We start from the raw sequence: 21,510 nt of genomic DNA on the forward strand, positions 1-21,510 counted from the left end.
TTTCCTTGCTATAAACAGGGCAAATACTCCCTTCCTGGTTCCAGGGGCTTTGAGATGCTGAAGGGAATATGCCTCAAGATCTGGGGAAACGTGATGACCTTGGGCAAGTTGTTCTCTCTGTGCCAGTTCTCTGGATTCTTCTAAAGAGTGACTGATCATCTTGGAGGGTGTTTCTACCTCTTCCAAGTCCCCTCTTCTCAGAAATGCACCTCAGTTAGCTGTCCCTCTGAGTGCACTCTCAGCCCCTGTCCTCTAGCTGGGTACTGCTTGCCTAGCGGCTGGCTGTGTCTTGCGCTGTATCCCCCCCCCCCCACCCAACACTGTTTAGCACACAGTGAGAGCTCAGTATGCTTGTTCAATGAATGAATGTCCCCTGAAGCAGCATGTACAGCGTCAGAGCTTCCTTTACAGATGGGGAAACTGAGGCACAGAGAAAGGGCACCCCCAGGTGCCCTTGCCATCGCAAGGGGAGGCTGCCACCAGAGGCAGGCACCAGGCAGTGAAGCTGGGCTACTCTTTAATAAAAGTGACTCAGTGGCTGGCGTGGGCTGCGGAATTTCTAAACATCCCCTCACATCCTGAGAGAGCAGGCGACGGGAGGGAGCAAGCAGAGGGAAAAGAGGAAGAAAAACAAGAAACTTGGGGGAAAAGAAAGAGGGAGAAAAAAAAAAAACCCTGAAATTGAAAACAGACGCACGCGTCCACCCTCCCGGCCCCACCACCCCCCTTCTCCCAGCTGGGCCAATCAGAGGCGGCCCTGCAGCCTTTCCCCCAAAGTGGGGGGGCAGGGAAGCCCACAGTGGTGCGAGCTCCGGGGGCTGCCCGCGGTGGCAGTCCCTGCCCACCTAGCTGGGACCCTAGATCGTTCTGTAAGCAACTTGGAGCCAGAGAGGAGGAGACCAACAGGGAGGAGAGAGCCAGGCCCCTCAGACCAGCCACCCGGCAGCAGCCTGTGCCCAGCGGACACCGGCGGCCAGACTCAGGGCGGCCCCTCCTGGCAACTCTGCTCCTCCCTAAGGATGCTTTGGGAGTGAGGCGAGGCCGCCTGCTCCTCACCCGTGCAGCACCCCCTCCCGCTCTCCTTCGTCTCAGGGAGCTTGCAAGGCTCCTGCCTGCCCTTCAACCCAGCTGTTGCCCATCTCAGGTCCAGCAAAGTCTTTCTGATACCTGGGAGAGGGCAGTAAGGCAGACTTCCTGGAGGGGGTGACAGCCCACAGCCTGGAACCCTGCCTACAACAGAAGCCATGAGCAGAGAGGTAAGTGAGGGAGAGGACCCCCAACCCTATGCCCTGTCCCCTTGCCCCAGCCAGTGCCTCTTTGGGTAGATAAAAAAGAATGGAAAATATTTTTAACAAAACCAGATGGGCGGAGGTTGGGTGGCTGTGGGCAATGTCAGGGCCAGAGGAGTAAGTTCTCTCCTCCCTACCCCGAGGGAGGCAGGCGCTGCTGCCCCCTGCCCTCTTCAAGACAACAGCCCCCAGAGGACTCTGGGTGCCCAGCAGGGCCTCTGATGTCCATCACAGTCTATAGGGGTGTGTGTGAGTGTGAGGGAACAGAGAGGGGCAGGGGTGGGGAATTGGGAGGTGGCACACAGGATACCTAGAAAGAGACTTAGCAAGGTGCGGGGACCTCAGGGACTAGTCTCTGTCCCTTGGCCCAAGCCTTGTTCCTAAGAATCAGCCTGGCTCTAGGCCAGTCAGCCGCCAGGCAACCTTTGGGGATTTAAATGGATTTGCAAATTTTCCAGATTCCTAAGTCGTCCTTCTAAAGCCCCAGCCGCTGGGAAAGTTCTGAGTCTGAAGGGGCCTCAGCAACTGGCCTAGCCCAGGCCCAGCAGTCCTGACCCAGCTGTCAGATCTGGAGGCTCCTCTTTGAAGAAGGGTTGCCACTGGGGTCCTTCCTCCCATTCTAGGCCTCTGCTCAGCCTCTCGCTCTCTTCCTCCTTCTGGACTCTGCCCCTTCTCAGCTCCATCATAAAACAGGAGTCGGACACGCCACCTCCCTGCCCAGGGCCCATCTGTGGCTCTCCAATGCCTGTAGGAAGCCCCACCTCCTAACAGTGGCTGCCACTGATTGACACTTACTGCATGCCAGGCCTGTGCCCAGTACTCTGAGAATACCTCTGTGATGCTCACCAGAGCAGGGACTGTATTTCCTCTGCTCTACACATGAGCAGCCAAGCAGTAGCACACAACTGTAGCCACACAGCTAGTAAGTGGCAGACCCTGAGGAGACAGGAACCTTCTCCTACCCTGTTACTCCAATCGGGCTATCTATTGATTGATTGATGGATTGTACTAGGGGTTGAACTTGGGGCTCGCACTCTACGACTGAGCTACCTTCCCAGTCCTTTGTAATTTTTATTTGGATCTTGCTAAGTTACCCAAGCTGGCCTAGAACTTGAGATCCTCCCGCCTCAGCCTTCTGAGTAGCTGGGATGACAGGTGAGTGCCGCTACACCCAGCTCAGACGTGGGCTTTTGGTTCCTCCCAGTCAGATCCCGGAACATTCAGAAGAAATTGGCACTAACCTGTCTGCCGGCATCTGCCCTCCTCCTCCCACAAGGCCCTGCTGCTCCACCTCTTCCCGGCAGCATTCCTGGTTCCTCCAGGGCCCTGCCCTGCACTTGGAGCTGGAGCCTGGTTGCTGTTTATATCCTGTTTGCACATCAGATTTTTCAGACTCCAGGTTTGGCTGTCCTGTGTCCCTAGTAACCTTCTGGTCAGGCCTTCTGCCTTCCTTCCAGAGTTATCAGGTAGCTTCTCCAGATAGCATTTCTTTATCACAAGCAGGAAGGAGTGTCTCTGCCGGCCTCTGCCACCCCCAGAATGAACAGAGGGCTCTAACAAGATGTTCTGAGGTCACACAGTCCTGCCCTATCTCCAGGCAGGAGACCCTGAAGTTACAACAGCACTGGAGGACCTATCACCAGCACCCACCACAGGCAGGCACAAAAGCCTGTACCACATCTACCTTATAATCCTCATAGCAAGGCTCTGAAATTGGTGGCTACTACACCCATTTTTTCAGATGAGGAAACTGAGGTTTAGAGAGGTTAAATGATTTTCCAGGCCATGCAGTGAGAAGAGTTGGTCTGTCTAAACCCAAAGGCTTAACCCCAGCACAGTGCAGGGAGCCCCTGGTCATCAGGTAGTCCTCACGCTCCCCAGAGGCCGCCCCTGGCTTCAGCACCTGCCCCGGCTCAAAGTGCAGCCTCTGGTCTGACTGCTGCAAGGTCTGCCCAGTCCCTGGCTTGGTTCTGAGAGAAGAAGGAGGCATCTGGTCAGACAGCAGTTATCAGGCAGCCCTTCCTCCTCTGTGGGAGAAGAGCTGGGCTGGTAATTGCCCACAGATGTGGGCAGGCAGCAGCAAGCACTGTACATTCCGAGTCAGGAGCCCTGGGGCTCAACCTGGCTCAACTGACATCCTCGGAGTGGTCCACCTCAAACCCCCATGTCCCTTCTCTGGCTGCTTTCCTATCTGGGAGGTAGTGGACACTGCTGATGAATACCAATAAGCTTGGGCTCCAGATGATTGTGCCCTTACCTGATTTGGCTTCTGGCTGAGTGGGTGACTGTGGGCCAGTGCTTTGCCTCTCCGGGCCTCAGTTTCCTCCTCTGTGAGCAACAGGGAAGTTTGTGGGCTCCAGGTGGTAACAGCATGGGTGAGGTGCTTCACCCAGTTCCTGCGCTTTGTGGGGTGGTCCTGGGGCTGCTGACAAGAGAGGGCTGCTCTCTCTGCCTCCTGCACAGGACCGCTTGGCTATGCTAAGGATGGTAGCCCACAATGACCCCTGCCCATAGAACATGGACACCATGTACACTCTGAAGGTTCGCTTTGTCCTCTTGGTACCTTATGCAGTACCTGGGACCACTTCAGAGCTATAGGAGGGGACTCTGGGTGTTTTGCTCAGGACAGGCTATGAAGTATGTTGGAGAGGGAGGGGACCCCTAGACAGCCCTGAGTCCCCCTCCATTTCCTGCAGATGCTTCAGAACCATGTGGGCAGTGGGTCTTTGGGATGAAGTTGTTTTTACAGTCCTCCTCATCAGGGGCGAGGGGAGGGAGGGTCAAGGGTCTCCATCTCTTCTAAGGGTCAGAGCTTTGACAGCTAGGGTGCAGTGTATGCAGGAGGAGCCAGCTACGTGCATTTTAATTGTGTTTGTGACCATTACCTCACAGTTCACTGCTGTGTTCCTCGGCACTTAACTTAGAACATGCCTGGCAATTAGTAAGCTCATAATTAATATTTGCTGGACTAATTTGATTATTATAACGACCTCTGGGAGTCAATATAAACACTCTCCATTTTACTGATGAAGAAATGCCCAGAAAAGTTAAGTCAATTACCCAGAAACACACAGCTCAGAAGTGGAGGAGCTGGGATTTTGCGCGCAAACATTTCTGACTCTAGAAACTTGTGACACGAGGCTGGGTGGGGCCCTGGACCCGGCATAGACTCTGAGGACGCGCCTTAGCTGTGGGGGCCCCCCCTCAGCATTCCACTGGGGGTCATCAACCCTGGAAGGCCATGTGACCTTGGGCAAGTCGGTCCCTCTCTGGGCCTCAGTCTTCTCATAAGTCAAACAAGGAGCATGACCCAGACCATCTCCAAGCTCCCTTCCAGCCCCAGAACAATTCCAGGATTCTAAGCTCAGATCATCAGCAGCACAAGCTCCACAGTGTATGCGGAGATCATGCATATTTAACTTCAAAATGAAAGGGTTTTTTTTTTTTCCCCTTACCCTTTGTCTACACATTACAGAAAGAGGTCAGGATCAATGGCCACTAATGGAAAATCCTAACCTGCAATACGAGGAGGAACTTTCTAACAATTTGCAGGGGCCCCTTAATGCATTTGGTTTCTCAGAGAGCTCGGAGGACATGTTCCTGCAGAGTCCACATGCTCGTTTCCCTGGGACAATAAGAGCAACAGAAGTCTGGGAGGCAGGCCTGTTAGAGGCTATGTGGATGACCTTTAGGGTCAGTGGGCTCCAGGAGGTGACAGCATGGGTGAGGTGCTCAGCCCAGCTCCTGCACTTGGTGGGGTGGTCCTGGGGCTACTGACAAACCCCCTCGGCTCGCATTTCAAGAGAAAGTAAGGCTTTAACCCAAATCAGTTATGGGCTCCAGAGGTGACAGAAGGAGTGGACACAGAGACCCAGCCCTGTTGGGAGTAGGTTGGAACTGACCCAATTTTTGCTTCCAGTGCACAAGTCCACTTCATGTCCCTCTCTAGCCTTTAGGTTCAGAGCATCCAGAAAAGAATGTCCTGAACCCCCAACGCTCACCCCAGTGCTCCACCCACTCAGGGGCTTTCTGGGGTACCCCGCCCCAGGCCTGGTGCAGGACTTTGAAAATCAAAGTGCACTGCTTTCACTGCATTAATACCCTCGCTTCTCCTGCTTCCGATCAGGCTGTTTGATGTCTCAGGTGCCCGAACCTTTCATCTGCGGGAGGTACGAGCTTCTCCGCCCTATGATGGAGAGGGCTGTCCCTTGGGAAGGCCAGAGGGTCAGGAAGTTCCTGAATGTCAAGAGATGAAAAGGACTTTTGGGGTCACGTGGTTTGACTTCCCTGGGTCCAGGAAGGAGAAGGGATGCTGTGCAGGCCGAGGGTGATGGCCGAGCCTGGGACCTATGCTTCCCTTTGCTGTATCGTCACCACCCTTCTAAAGACCTAATATGTCGTCCAGTGCTCAGCTTCTGATCTCTCTGGGGGAAGTTAAGGGACTGATTTGGACTGAAGGGAAGTAAAGCCATCTTGGAGAAGGTTGGGAACCCCCGTGGGGTAGTTTTCTGGGCCAGGAACCTTTTTGGTCACATCACTTCTCCATTCTGGCCAGGGTTTCCTCTTAAAGAGGAGGGAGGGCAAGGGAGAAGTTCAAGGGCTCCAGGGGTCCAGCCAACTTTGCCTTCAGCTCCCAAGAGTCCCTTCCAGACTCTCAGGGCTGCTTTACCACACTCTGTTGCTTACTTTTCTTTCCTGGAAAGTGAACCCCCCAAGAGCTGTGATCCCACCGGCGTCTGAGCCTAAGTGGACATGGAGGGGCAGAGAATTCCAGTCTTCCCTGGAGGGACAGGGCTCAACTCTATAAACACATCACAGGAGCCTAGACTCTCTTAACCCAGGGCATTGGACTTGAGGTAAAGGATTAGCCTTGACCCCATGGACTGTGGGCTACTCCATCTGGCCTGTACTGGGTTCCTTATCAACTGCCAGCCCGAGATCCACCTGCTGAATGCATAGTGCAGCCGTGGGTAGAGAAGGAGAGGCACCAGAAGGTGGAAGGATGGAGGGATGGACAGACGGACAGATGGTTTTCACTTTCGTCCAGGGAACAGGGTGACTTCATGAGCATTCAGCTTCATCAGGGTCCCATGTTTAGAAGAAAGTGGACTTGGTTTAAGGCTCAGCGGTCACCGTCTTGTCATTCTTAATATTTTTCAACCAAGATGCTTGTTTTTTTGTTTTGCACTTGCCCCGGAAGTGATGTGGTTGGTCTTGCCAGGGGCTTCAGGCTGGGTTCATGGGGCCTAATCCTGGGAATTGGCCTCCCTGACTCCCTGCCCCTATCCCAATCCATAGCCTCCCACAGAATGCCAACCCGCTTATGTCACTGTCCTGAGTGGGGCCCCCCACCCCCATAGTGCTTAGTGTTACAGCATGATCCCAGCAGCGGCTAGGTGCCCACCATTATCACCAATGCCCTGAAAAGTTGGCTTCACAGTGTCTCCAGGGCAAAGCCAAAATCCTCACCCAGCACCCCAAACCTTTCTCAAAGGTTAGCTTCCTTCCCTGCCCCCCATCTACCTCTTTGCTGAAGAACCGCAATCTCTGGCCTAACTGATCTTTCCTACCAATTCTCTCAGATGCCCAACCACTCCTGCCTCCCTGGACTGCTCTCACAGAGTCCTATGTTATGCCCCACACTGGCATCGTCTGCCAAAGAGCTCAACTGAACCCTAGAGGCCTAGCTCAAGGCCACCTCCCTCAGGAAGCCCTACTCTCCTTCCCTACTGAACTAATCATACAATTGCAATAGTATTCACTGAGCACCTATTATGTGTTGAGGGCTCTTTGTCATCTCTACTCCTCACAGCAGTGGAAAAGGAGGTCTCTTATGCCATCTTGTAGGAAACTGAGACTCAGAGAAGTTAAACTCAGAAAGTCACACAGTCACGAGACAGAAGAACTAGGACTTATGCCAAGGAGACTAGACCTGCTGCTCCCAGCCTAGCTGATCTCCCATGCCATTTTCCTGCCCTGGGTGGCATCAGGCACAGTCCATTAGATTCAAGGTCCCATGTGTCTGTTCTGCCTCAATCAGCCTGTCTCATTTCCTTCCTGAAGGGAAAAGGTCACCACTGCCTGCCCATCCCAGTTTCCCAGCCTAGTGAATCCTGGGTTAGTGGGGGCAGCTGAGGCCCCTGGCCTGAGGTCTAGAAGAGCCCATTCTACACAGCCATTTGATCACCCATGCTCTGTAAGCATCTATTGAGCACCTACTGTAGGCTTAATCTCATATTAGGGACATGGAGCTATCTCAGATAATTGTTAGATATATTTCCTGATTTGTGGGGAATCAAATTGAGGGACTAAGACAAAGGTATAGGAAAGTTGGCAGACAGTGGACTGAGAGTCATCAGATCTGGTTTCTGGTCCTAGGCTGGCCACCGAGTGTGTCCTTCCTTGCTGAACTAGGAAGTGAACTAGTGAACGAGTTCCCAGTGAACTAGGAAGGGATGCTGCTGCCAACGTCAATAAAAACAGCAGCTACCCCTTCCTGAGAGCCCCTCTGGGAGAGTTTTCCTGGGCCATCTCATATGTCACATGCATGCCTTGTTGGTGAGCCTGGCCTGGTGGGGTCTCAGCTGTGTGCTGACTAAGTGAATGACTGATTTCTCCCGTGAGCGAATGAATAAGAAGAAGATGGCCTCGGGCTTTGCAGAGGGCCGTGTGCCAGGCCCTGTCCTGCACATTTGCTTGTATTAACTCCATCAAGAGCCTTGACAGCTCAAAGGCAAGTCAGAGACCGAGACTCAGAGAGGCTAAGGAACAGTGAGTGGGAGAATCAGAGGGTGAAGACTGAAGAAGGGGGTAGGAGAAGAGATGCTGAGAAAGCGAGAGGGTCACCGAGACGTGGAAGCTTCCCTTCCTCCTGCTCGGCGGCCTGGGAGGGCTCTGAGGGGAATCTCAATGTTCCATAATTGGCACCAACTAATGGCAGGTTTTCTCATTAGCCAGCTACCCCTGCCTGATTTGCAGGCTCTGGTCTGGTGGGGGAAGGCTGCGTGCTGGTGGGTCAGTATGAGTAGGGCCCCGAGGCCAGCCTGCCCCCTGGCCACTTGGCTCTGAGAAAGCATTCTATTTGTGGCCCCCAGCCCGGCTCATGGCTGATCCCAGGCTGGCAGCAGCCCGAGGAACAGAAGGTTTGCTTGTCTGCGCCTGCCGCACCCCCCTCCCTGCCTCAGCCTGGGACCCCTCTCGGGGGCTCCTTTGGCTGCCAGGGCCTGGTGCTCTCCGTTGCCATGGCACCGGCCGGAGATGAGGCTCTGGAGGGTAGGGGGGCAGGGAGGGCAGCCAAGGGATGGTGAAGGCTGCAACTCTGCAGCCCCAGAGGCCTGGAGCTCAGAGTAGGGCAGAGGGGTGCTGGGGCCTCAGGGGCAGCCTGTGGCAGAGCTGGCCACACACCTAGGCTGACTGCCTGGAAGCTCCACCTCAGATGCCCTAGGGACAGGGCCAGACAGAGGCTGTCGTCCACATGGACCCCTCTCCTCAGCCCTATATGCTTACCTTTTGCAGAAGGATTCTGATTTCTCACCCTATGTTGGCTTCTAAATTACTGGGCAACCTGAAGCAGACCCCTGGACACACTGCCCCTCAGTGAGGGCAGGAAAAAGACCCTACTCTTGGAGATCCTCCTGTCCCTGGGGGCCTGGATTCTATACAGACCCTGTCAGGGTGAGCTCCATGTGGGAATGTTTCCCTGTGGATGGAGTTTTCTCTGGCAGGTGATGGGTAGTCTCGCTTTTTTGGGTAGATTCATTTTGTTGTTGTTTTTTGTGGGGGGAGTGTACAGGGATTGAACTCAGAGGCACTTAACCACTAAGCCACATCCACAGCCATATTTTTTATTTTGAGACAGAGTCTCAATAAGTTGCTTAGGGCCTTGCTAAGTTGATGAGGCTGACTTTGAACTTGCCATCCTGCTGCCTCAGTCTCCGAAGCCTCTGGGATTACAGGTGTGCACCACTGCGCTTGACTTGCATTCAATTTTAGGCTCAGACCCACCTCAGTTGTTCATAGTTCCTCTGCTTGTTGGCCAAGTGACTTGGGTCCCCTCTAAGGGATGTTATAAGGATGAAATAAAATCCCTAGATCATCCCATTTAGCAGACTGCCTGCTCCTAATTAATAGGGGCTTTTGTTTGTTTTCAGGTTGGGGAGTATCAGAAGAGTGAGTGGAAAGAAAGATAACCTGGGATAAGGGTAGGGAAGCTGGGGGACAGAAACAGGACTAAGAGGTAGAAGACACAAGAAAATAGATTGTGCTCAGTGAAATAAAAACATTCTCTGACAGTCTGACCTCTGAGGACCTGAGCTGCCCCAGAATGGAGGGGGCCATCGGTGAGGTAGTGAGATCCCTGTCACGGGAGGTGTGCAATTGCAGAGAGGGTGGGGAGACACGACTAGGGCTATGTATGGCCCCTTCCATCCCTAAAATTGTAGGCCTCTATGAAAAATGTAGCACAGTTTCCTCCTCTATCAGCTTCCCTCAGCTCAAAAAGAGTGTGAAGGAATGAAAGAAATTCAGAGACAGGGTGAAAGAACAGGCTGGCGACCGCTTAAACATGTCTCACTCTAGCTGGTTGTCCCCTCTGCTGGGCTCCGGTTCATCGTGTCCTGCCTGAGAGAGGTGGTCACGTAGGTGTTGAGCCTGTGTGCTGGGTGGTGAGTCTGCTCAGGATTGAACACTGGAGCCATTGTGGCAGCTTTGTGATCTTGGGCAAGTGATATGACCTCTCTGGGCCTCAGTTTCCTCATCTCTAAGTCAAGGAAGCAGCACCATGACATGGGATTGTTTTGAGGATTAAGTGAGATAATTCACACAGAGTTTAGACTAGGTGATGGGTGATAAGTCCTACGTCAGAGGTAGCTATTATTCTTCTTGTTATTTTCGAGGCCATTTAAGTCTCTATTTCTTTTGAAAGGGCTGATGAGGGAGGGCCCAAAGAGCTTCAGGGGACTCTGAGCCTGGGACCCACCAGGCTGGGCAGGGCCAGGCCCTGTGGCCCAGAGCAGATCAGGGCTGTGGGGGCTCAGCAGGGGAAGCCTGTAAGGCGCCTGCAGGAGACAGGAAGTGCTTGCTGGGCAGGCAGGCAGCAGGCAGGGGCATGCAGGGGCCTCTCTCCCTCTCTGACCTCCTTCCCAGGCTGGTTCCCAGCCTGCACAGGGACCCGGGCTCCCTCCCTTGGGCCCCCAGAGGCCATGAGGCACACACTGAGCGCTTTCCCACGCACCGTTCCAAGTAGCCGCCGGCATCCTCCCTGCCCCCAGCACACACTCGGATGGGTGAGGGGGTGTGCGCCGCAGCAGGGGGCTCGGCTGGGGGACCAGTCTGTTCTTTATCAGCCGAGCTCCGTTCCAGACAGATGTTTTATTTTATTTTGGACTTCCAGAAAATAGGTCATTTCTTTCCACTGTGTCCCTGGGGAGGCCTCCCAGGAGAGGAGCACAGAATGAGTGACTTGGGCCCTGGGGAGCTGGGAGGGCACCGCCTTCTTTTGGTCATGACAGACTATGGCAGTGCCAGGGCCTGATGGCTCCTACAGGAGGGGCTATGAAGCAGGTCTTTACCCTAGAGCCGCAGAGGGTCTAGGGAGCGAGAGTGTTCCTCTGGCTGGAGTGTGAGGACAGGTGGGTGCGGGCAGGTTGGAAGTGAGGGGCCAGCAAGGAGTGCTCAGAATAGCCAGGTCTGTGCTGGGGGAATCAAAATGGGGGTCCATGAAACCCACCCTGTGCTTCTATCTACGGGGAGCTCCACAGCTAGAGCCCATGAAAGTCCCAACTTGGTCATTTGTGCTGTTTTGTTCAGGGGTGTCGTTAGGAAGGCCCCGGGTCTAAAAGCAGCATGGCCTAGAGTTGCACTTGGGGGTCAGCCCCCGTAACTGTGGTTTGAGCCCGGTTGCTCACTCACTCTGGCCCTCGGTGTGGTCCTGAGGCTTGGGGAGGCTCACTGTGTAGGGGTGGCTCGCTGAGCCGTCTTCAACAGATAGAAGAGAAGCACAGGATGGAGGAAGGCAGTTGGGAGCCTCCCTTTCTTACCAGGTTTCTCCCTGACACTTGTAATTATGTCCCCATGCTCCGGACCCCGCCATCCTCCCTGCCTCCCAGGATGGGGCTCGCTGACCCATACTGCAAGAACACACCCACATCTCAGCCCTTTGGGGAAGGCCACATGGGCCAGACTTTCTGCCAAGTCCAGGCTGTGCTGCTGTCACCCTCGTCTTCTTCAGCTGCTGGCAGAGGACTCACTCCCTGGCTCTGGATGCCTCTTGCCCCCACACGCTCCCAGGCCTAAGACTGGCTGCCTTCTCTGAGCTGAGTCATGACATCCCGGCTGGGGCCCCTCCCCAGCACCCCCTCCTCCTCCCCACTGCACACAGCTGCCTTCCAGAGCGGGGTCCTTAGAGTTGCAAGAGTCAGCCCCCAAAGTTGTACAGATGGGGAAACTGAGGCCCAGGGAGGGGCAGGACTGTAGCACAGGTGACAACAGAACTGGGACAAGAACCCAGGTTCCCATACTCCCACCCTGTAGTTTGTCCTGGGGGCTGTGAAGTGGTGTGGAGGAGAGAGGACAAGGCTCCTGGTCAGGAGACTGGAATCAGTGTCCTACTTCTACTGGAAACTTAGCTGGCAACCTTCTCTGAGTCTCTGTCACCAATCTCTGTCTGGCTGGGATACTGCGGGGACACTCCTGAGTAATAGTACTATTCAGAGGGAAGGGCAGCAGCCAGAGTCTGACCCCAGGTCCTTGATCCACTAGCCTCAGTATCTCCAGCAGGACAACAGGGCCCGGGAAGGGGTTTGGATCAGATAGATGATCTCTGAGAGCTGTGGAGTCCTGACATTCCAAGACTCTGACACCATGACCCATGGCCAGGCCTCCTCCTCCCTCGGGCATCTTGCTTATTCAGAGCATCCCTGGCCTGAGTCTGCCTGCCCCAAGCAAGCGCCCCCTCCCCTGCAGCCGGGCTTTCTCTTGGTCTGATCTCTGCCTTCAGGCTGAGCGTTCCTCTGTCCACCCAGTGCCGACAGGATCCTCCACATTCTCAACCAGCTCAGTGACAACTCTCAATCCTGCTCTTTGGTCTCATTCTCGTCTCAGAAAATGGCATCATCTCCCCAGCACACACACACACACACACACACTCCTGTCCCCGAGTATTTCAAACCAGAAACAGGGATGCAGGCTCCCCTCAGGAACTTCTCTCTCCAGCTCCACAACATCAACCAAAGTCCTGCTGATTCTCAGTGAAATCCCTCCCCACTCCATCTGTTCCCACCAGTGCCCACCCACTCTCTACCCAGCCCCAACCAGACAAGCGCCGTGATCACAGAAGCAGCACGGTGGCGTGGCATGGAGCACGGAGACTCAGTTCCATTTTCGCTCTACCCTCCTTGGGTCTGGATTCCTAGACAAATTTCTAAGGTTTTTCTCTGCCTCAGTTTCTTCACCTTTAACATGGAAATGATGACTGTCTCTATCTCAGAGTTGACTGAGGATTAAATGAGTCTATATATGTCAAGGGCTCAGCACTGCACAACATCCGGGGCTTTCTGGCTTATCTGTATGGATGTGATTCCAGGGGTGCTTGGGACCCACATGCACGTAGTTCTGCACTGTCACGTATGCTGGGTACATGGGTGATCTGTTAGGCATGGTGCATCTCCAGTGGGCATGTTGGAGAGCACACAGGCAGCAGTCAGTGCTGTGGTAGGAACCCTGTGACATGTGTTTTGTACGGGCATGCACATGGTGAGCGCCTGCATGTGTTTTAGGAGCGTGTGAGCGAGTGCGTAGGCAGCCATCTGTGCTCTGTGCATGTGCTCACCCCGTGTGGGGCCCCCTCCCCTGCCTGCTTATGTCGTGGGAGCCTCAGGACCCCGAGGGAGGGAAGCCGCTGCTGGCGGATGTGGCCAAGATGGACTGGATTTATTTAGATTAAGGCGGTGGGAAAGGGGTGGGGAGTTGTGTGCGCTTGGAGGAGGGAAGGCTGGGGCTGCCACTGATTCCCTGAACGTGATGTCCTGGACTTGGGACCCTCAGTCCATTCCCCTAAGGGACCTCTATTTCACTGAGGAGCTGGGCGGTGACCCTATCTTTGGACCTGTGTCTCTCCAACCTTGCATAGAGGAATCCTTAGGGCTTCCTGGTGCACAGCACATCTCTCTGGGCACAGTGTTTGCTTAAGGACCCTGCCCCTTTCTGCTCCAGGGAACTCCCAGCAGGACAGTGTGGTATGTGGTGGTGGTGCTGCTGGGTGCCCGCTCCCGATGGCGATGGCTGTGCTGTTCTAGTGTTTGTAGGAGGGAAGGCTGGACTGAAAATGTCCTATGTGGCTCTTACCTGGAGCAGAGCCCCTTTCTCTGAAGGGAAGTTGTCATAGGCAAAATGCCACCCCAAGTCAGCTGCCTGTCCTAAGACCACAGCAGCCTCTGGAAAGCACAAATGGTCCACAGGCATTGAGTGGACAACTGGCAGAGTCCAGAATCATTCCAATGGCCCACGGTCATGTCTGGATACCCTGATCCCCATTCTGGTGCATCCTGGATCTCTAGCTCGCTGCCCCTGTGTCTTTCCTCAGGCCACTGCAAGGTTCCATATCCCCAATTCATCTGGCTAGAAGTCCACTGAAAGACTGTGTGTAAATCCTAATTGTATAGATGGGAACACTGAGGCCCAGAGAAGGAAACAACTTGTCAAAGTCCACACAGCAAGTCAGTGACAAAATGGTCAGAGTCATCTGATGCACGGAGTGAGATGGGTTTATCGATTCTCATGTGACTCTGTCCTTAGGAGTGTAGCCCTCCCTTCTGACCAGCCCCACTTTCTTGAGAATAATGGTGACCAGAACCTTCTCTTTGACCAGTCAAAAAGGCAAGGCTTAAAATAGGGACAGCTCTTTGAGCTGATGTATCCAAACTTCTCCGTGTACAAACAGGGAAACATCCCAGAGAAGGCTGGGGGCCAGCTCAGTCTTACAGAAGTTTCAAATCTTATGAGGTGAGCCAAAATGCTCCTTTCATAGAGTCCAACCAGTCCACGACTCCTGAAGTGTCTACATTCTCCCAAAGCATCTCCGCTTTCCCTGAGCTCATCTCTTCCTCCCTATCCTCTTCCCACAGCCTGGATCCTCTTTTTGCTCTGTGACTAGGTCATGATTATGTGCCTCTCTGGGCCTCTGCTGCCTATTCAAGAAGAGTCTCTCCTAGCTTAGTCTCAGAGACTCTAAGCCACGCCTAGCCCCAGGCCCAGCAGGAGAGGGCCTGAGGGGAGAGAAGAGAGTGCCATATCAGAGCAGAGTCAGGGGCTGCATGCCATGAGGTCCCAGCCCACACGGCCAACCCAGCCTTCTAGAGCCAGGCCAGCCCCCTTTCAGTGACCTCCCATCTCCTGGCCAACCGGCCAAATTCCTCCTTTAGAATAATAAACAGTGTGGCCAGCCAGGGAGGCTGGGAGAGGAGGGGCAGGGAGGCTGAGATGACCCCCTCCCCCAACCTGGGCTGCTAATGATTTTCTTTGGCCCAGATCTCTGGCAGGAAGGGGGAACCAGGGGGTACCCCTGAGGGGCAGATGGGCCCCTGTGGGGGCTGTTGCTCTGCCTGGGCACTGCTCTTTCCTGCCCAAAGAGGCCTGGTGTCCAGCTGAAGGGCTGGCACAGGAGGGGTGGGCATGGGGGCGCTGCAGAGGGATATCAGGAGGGCTGGGCTTTGACCTGGAGCAATTTAGAGAGGGGAGAGGAAGACAAGAGGGGACTCAGGCAAGTTTCTCTGAAGGGAGGGGAAGAGGAGGAGAAACACTGATTTGCTCTTGGGAAAATTGAGACTGGGGTCCACAGCTGAGGCCGTGGTCTCTGTATCTCCCTTAAACTGTGCCTGCAGCACTGGTAGGTGGTACACTTGCCTTCATTCCACTTTGAGAGCCCAAAAGAGATAGCCATGGCTCAAGGGGCAGTGCTGAGGGGGGCTCAAACCCTTCTCCCCAGCTCTGGACTGGAAACTAGAAAGCCTGAGATGGTGAGGTGGGGGCAGGTTGGGCGTGGCCAGAGCGGGCAGCCACTCAGAAAGTAAGTCTGCAGCCTCACAGCATCAGGAGGCGCCTTGTTGCTTTATCACATGGTCGCTTCCCACATTTCTTGCTCTGTGACTCCCATCTACCTCTGGCCTACTTCCTGTCGAGGCTGCAGACAGAAGCATGCTTACCTGGCTATTGGTGACTATTTGGAATCCAAGGTATGACAGGCTGCTAAAGGAAGGGACCGAGAAAGTTCCACCCAACCTCAGTTGTCTCTCTGGGCCTAGCTTCTGTCCCCAGGCTCTAGTGCAGGCTGTTCCTCTGCATCTCCTGCTCTCTCTCCCATGTCTTTGTCTCTCTGTTTCTTCCAGCTCTCTGTCTCCCTCTTGGACAGGACCTTCTGTGGAATCTTGGGCAAACTTCTTTCCTTCTCAGAGCCTTGGTTTCCCCATTTGGACACCGGATGTGGAGGTGGGGAGCTTGGCTTCAGGGGTCTGCAAACACCTTCGAAGCCTGCTAATTTCCATGGGGCCTCTTCTGGGGCTGGCCCCTGGCCCTTCTCCCCTGGGCCTCCCTGTGCTGCTGCTGCGGGCTGAGTAGAGGGGGCCAGGCCCACCCCCCACATTCCACAGCCCTGACTCCCCCGCTTCCCTTCCCACAGCCGCCTCCATTTCCTGTTGTGCTTGTGGAGCTGTGGGAGTTCTCTGGGTTCTGGCTTCCCCCCTCCTTCTCCTCCAGGCCTTTCATCACACTTTCCCAAATATTTGTCCTGGCAGATAAGAGCCTGGTATTGGAACTGTCACTCAGAGGACGGGTTGTCAGAGATGGCGGGTCCCTGGATACTATCCAGCTCAACCTCCCCACCCCCAATGTCATGCAGGGAAACTAAGGCCCAGAGAGGCGTAGGACCCAGCCAAGGCCACACGAGGGTCAGAAAAAAAGGGATAGGGCCTATGGTCATGAGTGCCCTCTCAGACTTGGGACGGGTGGCTTTTGACTTCAGCCCCACGGACATGGAGAGCTCAGGCGAGGGTTTACTCTGTAGGAACCAGAGGGGCCCTGGCACCGCCTCTGCCCACTCTGGGTCCTGACTCCTGTTTCATTCTACAGGACATCATGCAGCTTCCAGGTGTGACGCCAGCTCTGGTCCTCAGAGGTAAGTAGGCTGGGGCAGGGGCAGGGGTCCCAGAAAGGCCCTACCTTGGGAGGCTGTGTGCTAGCATAAGGACACGAGTCCAGAAAAACTGCAGTGCTCTTGAGCTGGATTTCCTACATTTCCTGAGGTCTGTGTGGATGCCTCCTCAGCCACCCACCCGCAGCTCCGAGACCTTCAGTGAACCCCTTCTGTCCAAAATGATCACATCAGATTCTTTCCTTAGCCCTCCATACACCCCTCACCCTTTAGCAGTCACCCTGGCTTCCCATTTCTCCTCAGTCTGGCTGGATATGTGCCTTCAGCTCTCCAGGGGTGGGTCCGGTGACTGTTAGAGGGACTGGCTGCCTGACTGCCCACCTATCTGGGCCCCCTCTGGATTTTCATCCCCAGGAAGCATGGGAGTGTGGCTTACAAAATCCTTCCCTAGAAGATGTCATGGGGCAAGGGTGGGGGTGGGAGAACCAATTGCTGGACACAGGCACACCCCCCCATCCCAGCCCTTCGCAGCCCCCAACTTCACTCTAATTTACCTGAGTACCTCCTGCTCACCTTCTTCCAAGCAGGGCCACCTCTGGGCTTCATGGGAACCTAGGTAGCTGAGGGCAGCAGGGGGAAGAGGCCCAGAAAGTGACCTGGGAAGCAATGCAGGAACTGGAGGCCTGGGAATTGCTTCCCAAGGATTTCCTGACTCCTTCCCTGCCCGCTGCCTGAATGTAGTACTGCTGGAGAACTCAGAGGCTGGGTTTAAAGGGACTGAGACAAAGGCCAGGAGTACCTGGGGGCCTAGCGTTGGGTGAGCAGGCTCTAGAACCATGGGCAGAGGGTTCCAGTCTGTGTTGGAAATGGAGATGTGTTCTTCATGGACTTGGGGGCTGTGCACACATGCCCCTGGGCAGCCCAAGGGGGCTTACTGAGGCCCCTGTGCCTTGACATCTGATGTCTTCTCTCCAGGCCGGTTGCTGTTGCTGCCCATGCTATTGCTGCTAGGTCCACAGACCTCCCAGGGCCTGACCATCATGCCCCCAGGGCCAGAGCTTGTACTTAATCTCTCCAGTACCTTTGTTCTGACCTGCCTGGGTTCAGCTCCAGTGGTGTGGGAACGGCTGTCTCAGGTGCCTCAGCAGAAAGTGTCCAGGACCCAGGAGGGCACCTTCTCCAGCATGCTAACCCTGGCCAATGTCACTGGAGGTGACACAGGAGAGTACTTTTGTACCTACAACAGCTCCCTTGGGCGGGAGCCCAGTGAGCGGAAGCGGCTCTACATCTTTGTGCCAGGTAAGGGTTCCCACCTGCATGGCCACTCACTTACTGAAGGTATCAGGGGAAGTTCAAGAGATTGCTTGACTGGCACCATGAAATGCAGCCATTCTAGAAATGCAGACGAATCATGAACTCTAGTTCAGCAGGGTGTTCATTTCCACACATTGGTCTGAATATCAGTCTGCTCCTTGCCAGCCAACCCCATTACTGCCTCCCAAGAACTCTGTATTCTTAGCTGGTTGCTGTCTGTTCCCCCTTGGCCCCCATGTCTCATCTTCCCTGTTCTCCAAGCTCCAGGTACCAGCCATACTTCAACTTGTGGGTTGTCTGCTTTCTTACCCTGGTACTGTCAATATCAAATGTTAGAGCTGGAATGGCCTCTGAGCATCTGTCTCTTATGCCTACTATGTTTTTGCTGCTGTAAAATAGTACCTGAGATTGGGTAATTTATAATGAACATAAATGTACTGGCTAACAATTTTGGAAGCTGGGAAATTCAATATTAAGGGAATCAGCATCTGGCAAGGACTTCTTTTATATAATCTCATCAAAAAATGCAGAAGGGCAAGAGAGAGCCAGAGGGCACTGAACTTGCCCCCCTACCTTTTATTTGGTATGAGGGATTGAACCCAGGGATGCTTAACCATTGAGACACATTCCCAGCCCTTTTTATTTTTTATTTTGAGACAGGGTCTCGCCAAGTTGCTGAGGGTCTTGCTAAATTATTGAGATTGGCCTCGAACTTTCAATCCACCTGCCTCACCTCCCAAGTCACTGGATTACAGGCATGTGCCACCATGGCTGGCAAACTTACCCTTTTTTAGTGGCATCAACCTCAACCATTTAGCCCTCTTGGGGTTAAAATGGCAATGGAATTTCAATGAATTTTGGAGCAGACCAACATTTAAACCATAGTGCCATCCTTCTCCTGTATTGGGGAAACTGAGGGCCAAAGAGTGGAAGAGATTTACTCAAAGTCATACAGCAATTCATGGGATCGCCAGACACCCAGGTCCCCTGACCCTCACTCATTCTTGGCTCCACTCCTTGTAGATCCCACCATGGGCTTCCTCCCTATGGAGCCGGAGGACCTATTCATCTTTCTCACGGAAATAACTGAGACCACAATTCCATGCCGAGTGACAGACCCCCAGCTAGTGGTGACACTGCATGAGAAGAAAGAGGACATCCCACTGCCTATCCCTTATGACCACCAACGAGGCTTCTCTGGTACCTTTGAGGACAAGACCTACATCTGCCGAACCACCATTGGGGAGAGGGAAGTGGATTCCGATGCCTATTACGTCTACAGCCTCCAGGGTGAGTCCCCTTTTTGGCTTGATTGTCAGCAGAGGCAAGTATAACCCTTCACAGAGGAATAGCCCTTTACAGTTTGCAAAGTATATAACTATTTTTCATTTGTTTTCACTATAACCTTTGAAGGGAGGTAGTGTTTCTCCTATTTTACAGATGAAGAAACTGAGGCTCCTATTGAGGATGAAGTTTTCCCACAGTCAGGGGACACATCAGTGGCACGCTGGGCTGTGTAATCAGATGGGCAAAGGCACAGGCTTTGGAGCCAACTGAGTTGGAATCCAAGCTCAGCCACTTCCCATCTGAATGACTTTGCACAAGGCCCATAATCCCTTTGAACCTGCTTCTTCCTTCGTAAAAGAGGGTGATAATTACTGCCCACATTATGGGATTATTGTGAAAGTTAAATAAAACAAAAAATAGAAGTTACAGGGCACAATAGGAGTGTTCAGTAAATTTCTCCTCTACTTAGATCACCAGAGGATACTTTAATTTCTAGACTGTTACCCCTTCTAGAGTGTAAGCGCCACAAGGACAAAGGTTTTGTCTGTTGTATTCATTGTTGTAGCCCCAGTGCCTAAAATAAATATTTGGCATATAGTAGGCATTCAATAAATATTTTTTTGAATGGATGAATTTTCCATCAGTCAATGCTTCACTCTGTATACCCCTACCCCATGCCCAAGTTGAAGTACTGGTGGCTGGTGTGATTTCCCCAGCCCTAAGCCCCCCTCTTTCCTCCAGTTTCCTCCATCAATGTCTCAGTGAATGCAGTGCAGACTGTGGTTCGCCAGGGTGAGAACATTACCATCATGTGCATTGTGACGGGGAATGAGGTGGTCAATTTTGAGTGGACCTACCCCCGCATGGAGGTAATGCTGGGCCTCGGTTGGGGGAGGGACCAGGCAAGGATGGATAGCTCAGCCTGCAGACTGACTTCTCATGGACCCCTGCTTATTTAGAGAACCTGCCCCACTTGTTCCTGCAGAGTGGGCGCCTCGTAGAGCCAGTGACAGATTTCCTCTTTGATGTGCCCTCCCACATTCGCTCCATCCTGCACATCCCCAATGCTGAGCTGGATGACTCAGGGACCTACATCTGCAATGTGTCAGAGAGTGTGAATGACCATCGAGATGAAAAGGCCATCAATGTCACTGTGGTCGGTGGGTGCCTTGGAATCAGTTCCTAACCCCTGTCTGAACTGGACCCAGAGCCTGGCACAGCCCTAGGGTACAATCAACCATTTTCCAGTTCAGCACTAGACTCTGTGCCAGTCAAAGCCCCAATTCTGGGGTTAAATCCAAACCAAAGTGCAGTGTCAGCTTGATTCAACCCTAATCTAAAAGTAGACTTTCTGCTTAGCCAGAACCCTAGCCTCAATCTGATCTCTAATCCCAAACGCATCACAGGCCTGGGCAGGCCCATCTGCAAATTCAACCTTGGCCCTGGTTTGAGACTCCAATGTACCTCAGTTACAAAACCAAACCGAACAAGAGAACTACAACTGCAGTCTCAACCTCAAAACTGGCTCCAACACTAATATCAGAGCCAAATTCGTCCCCAGCCCTAACTTCAACCCTAGTCCTTCATTGAATGACTTCCTAAAGCCTGAAGCCTCTGCCCCAGAAGTCTAGGTTCCTTTACAGTTCAGCTGATGCCCCGCCTCCAGGAGCTCCGCCCCTGGGACGTGCAACCCCATTGGTGCCTGGGAATAGCCCCGCCCCCAGGGTCGGCCCCTGACAGCTGTACCTTGCAGAGAGCGGCTACGTGCGGCTTCTGGGAGACCTGGGTGCTATACAAATTGCTGAGCTGCACAGGAGTCGGACACTACAAGTGGTGTTCGAAGCCTACCCGCCACCTACTGTGCTGTGGTTCAAGGACAACCGCACCCTGGGCGATTCCAGCGCCGGCGAGATCGCCCTGTCCACGCGCAATGTGTCTGAGACCCGGTGAGCAGCTGCTACCCACTCCATTTTTTGAAGTTTTGCAGCTACCAAGCAGCCCACAGACCCACGACAAACCTAGGTCCACCTTTCCGGAGAGTCTACTGCATGCCAGGATTGGTGCCAGACACTGGGATACTGCAGGGACCGGGGCAGAATTTCAGCATACCCAGGGTCTCTGAGTCAGCGGGGGAAACAGAAACAGGATTACCGGGAAGACAGTGCCAGGAGGGCCACTCACTGCCACCTGTGATGTCCCCAAGGCTGGAGATTAACAGAGAAACGATAAATTAGAATAAAACATGTTAGGTCCCTCCTGTGGAGGGGGAGGAATCATGCACCACCACCCCCCCCCCACCCCCCACCCCCGACCTCCCAATCCTTCTGTCCCCTTCTTGGTTTAGTGGAACTGCTTATAACTGGGGACTCAGGAGACTAGGTTTGAGTCCTGGCTCTCACTGTGTGATCTTGGCAAGTCCCTCTCCTCCCTGGGCTTTGTTTTCCCTGTCTGTATAAAGAAGGTGGGAGGTGGGGGAGT

The 21,510-nt window shown here is 53.8% G+C and overlaps 1 protein-coding gene across 4 annotated transcripts in view; it reads left to right on the plus strand.

Moving 5' to 3' along the window:
- The first annotated feature begins 790 nt into the window (after window positions 1–790).
- Pdgfrb (platelet derived growth factor receptor beta) overlaps window positions 791–21,510 on the plus strand; it is a 37,563-nt gene continuing 16,843 nt past the window's right edge. The window contains exons 1-7 of one of the 4 annotated variants that reach the window (XM_071612239.1): window positions 791–1,256; window positions 16,410–16,455; window positions 17,407–17,730; window positions 18,769–19,035; window positions 19,774–19,901; window positions 20,018–20,192; window positions 20,786–20,978. In XM_071612239.1, the coding sequence (XP_071468340.1) occupies window positions 1,245–1,256; window positions 16,410–16,455; window positions 17,407–17,730; window positions 18,769–19,035; window positions 19,774–19,901; window positions 20,018–20,192; window positions 20,786–20,978 (1,145 nt within the window). In that variant the 5' untranslated portion in view covers window positions 791–1,244. Of the gene's footprint in view, window positions 1,257–15,496; window positions 15,518–15,749; window positions 15,771–16,409; window positions 16,456–17,406; window positions 17,731–18,768; window positions 19,070–19,773; window positions 19,902–20,017; window positions 20,193–20,785; window positions 20,979–21,510 lie in introns of those variants that run through there. The other 3 variants (XM_071612241.1, XM_071612240.1, XM_071612242.1) reach the window with 3 other exon arrangements.

This window comes from Marmota flaviventris, chromosome 5 (genome assembly GCF_047511675.1).
Source record: "Marmota flaviventris isolate mMarFla1 chromosome 5, mMarFla1.hap1, whole genome shotgun sequence".
In the NCBI taxonomy this organism is placed as follows: domain Eukaryota; kingdom Metazoa; phylum Chordata; class Mammalia; order Rodentia; family Sciuridae; genus Marmota; species Marmota flaviventris.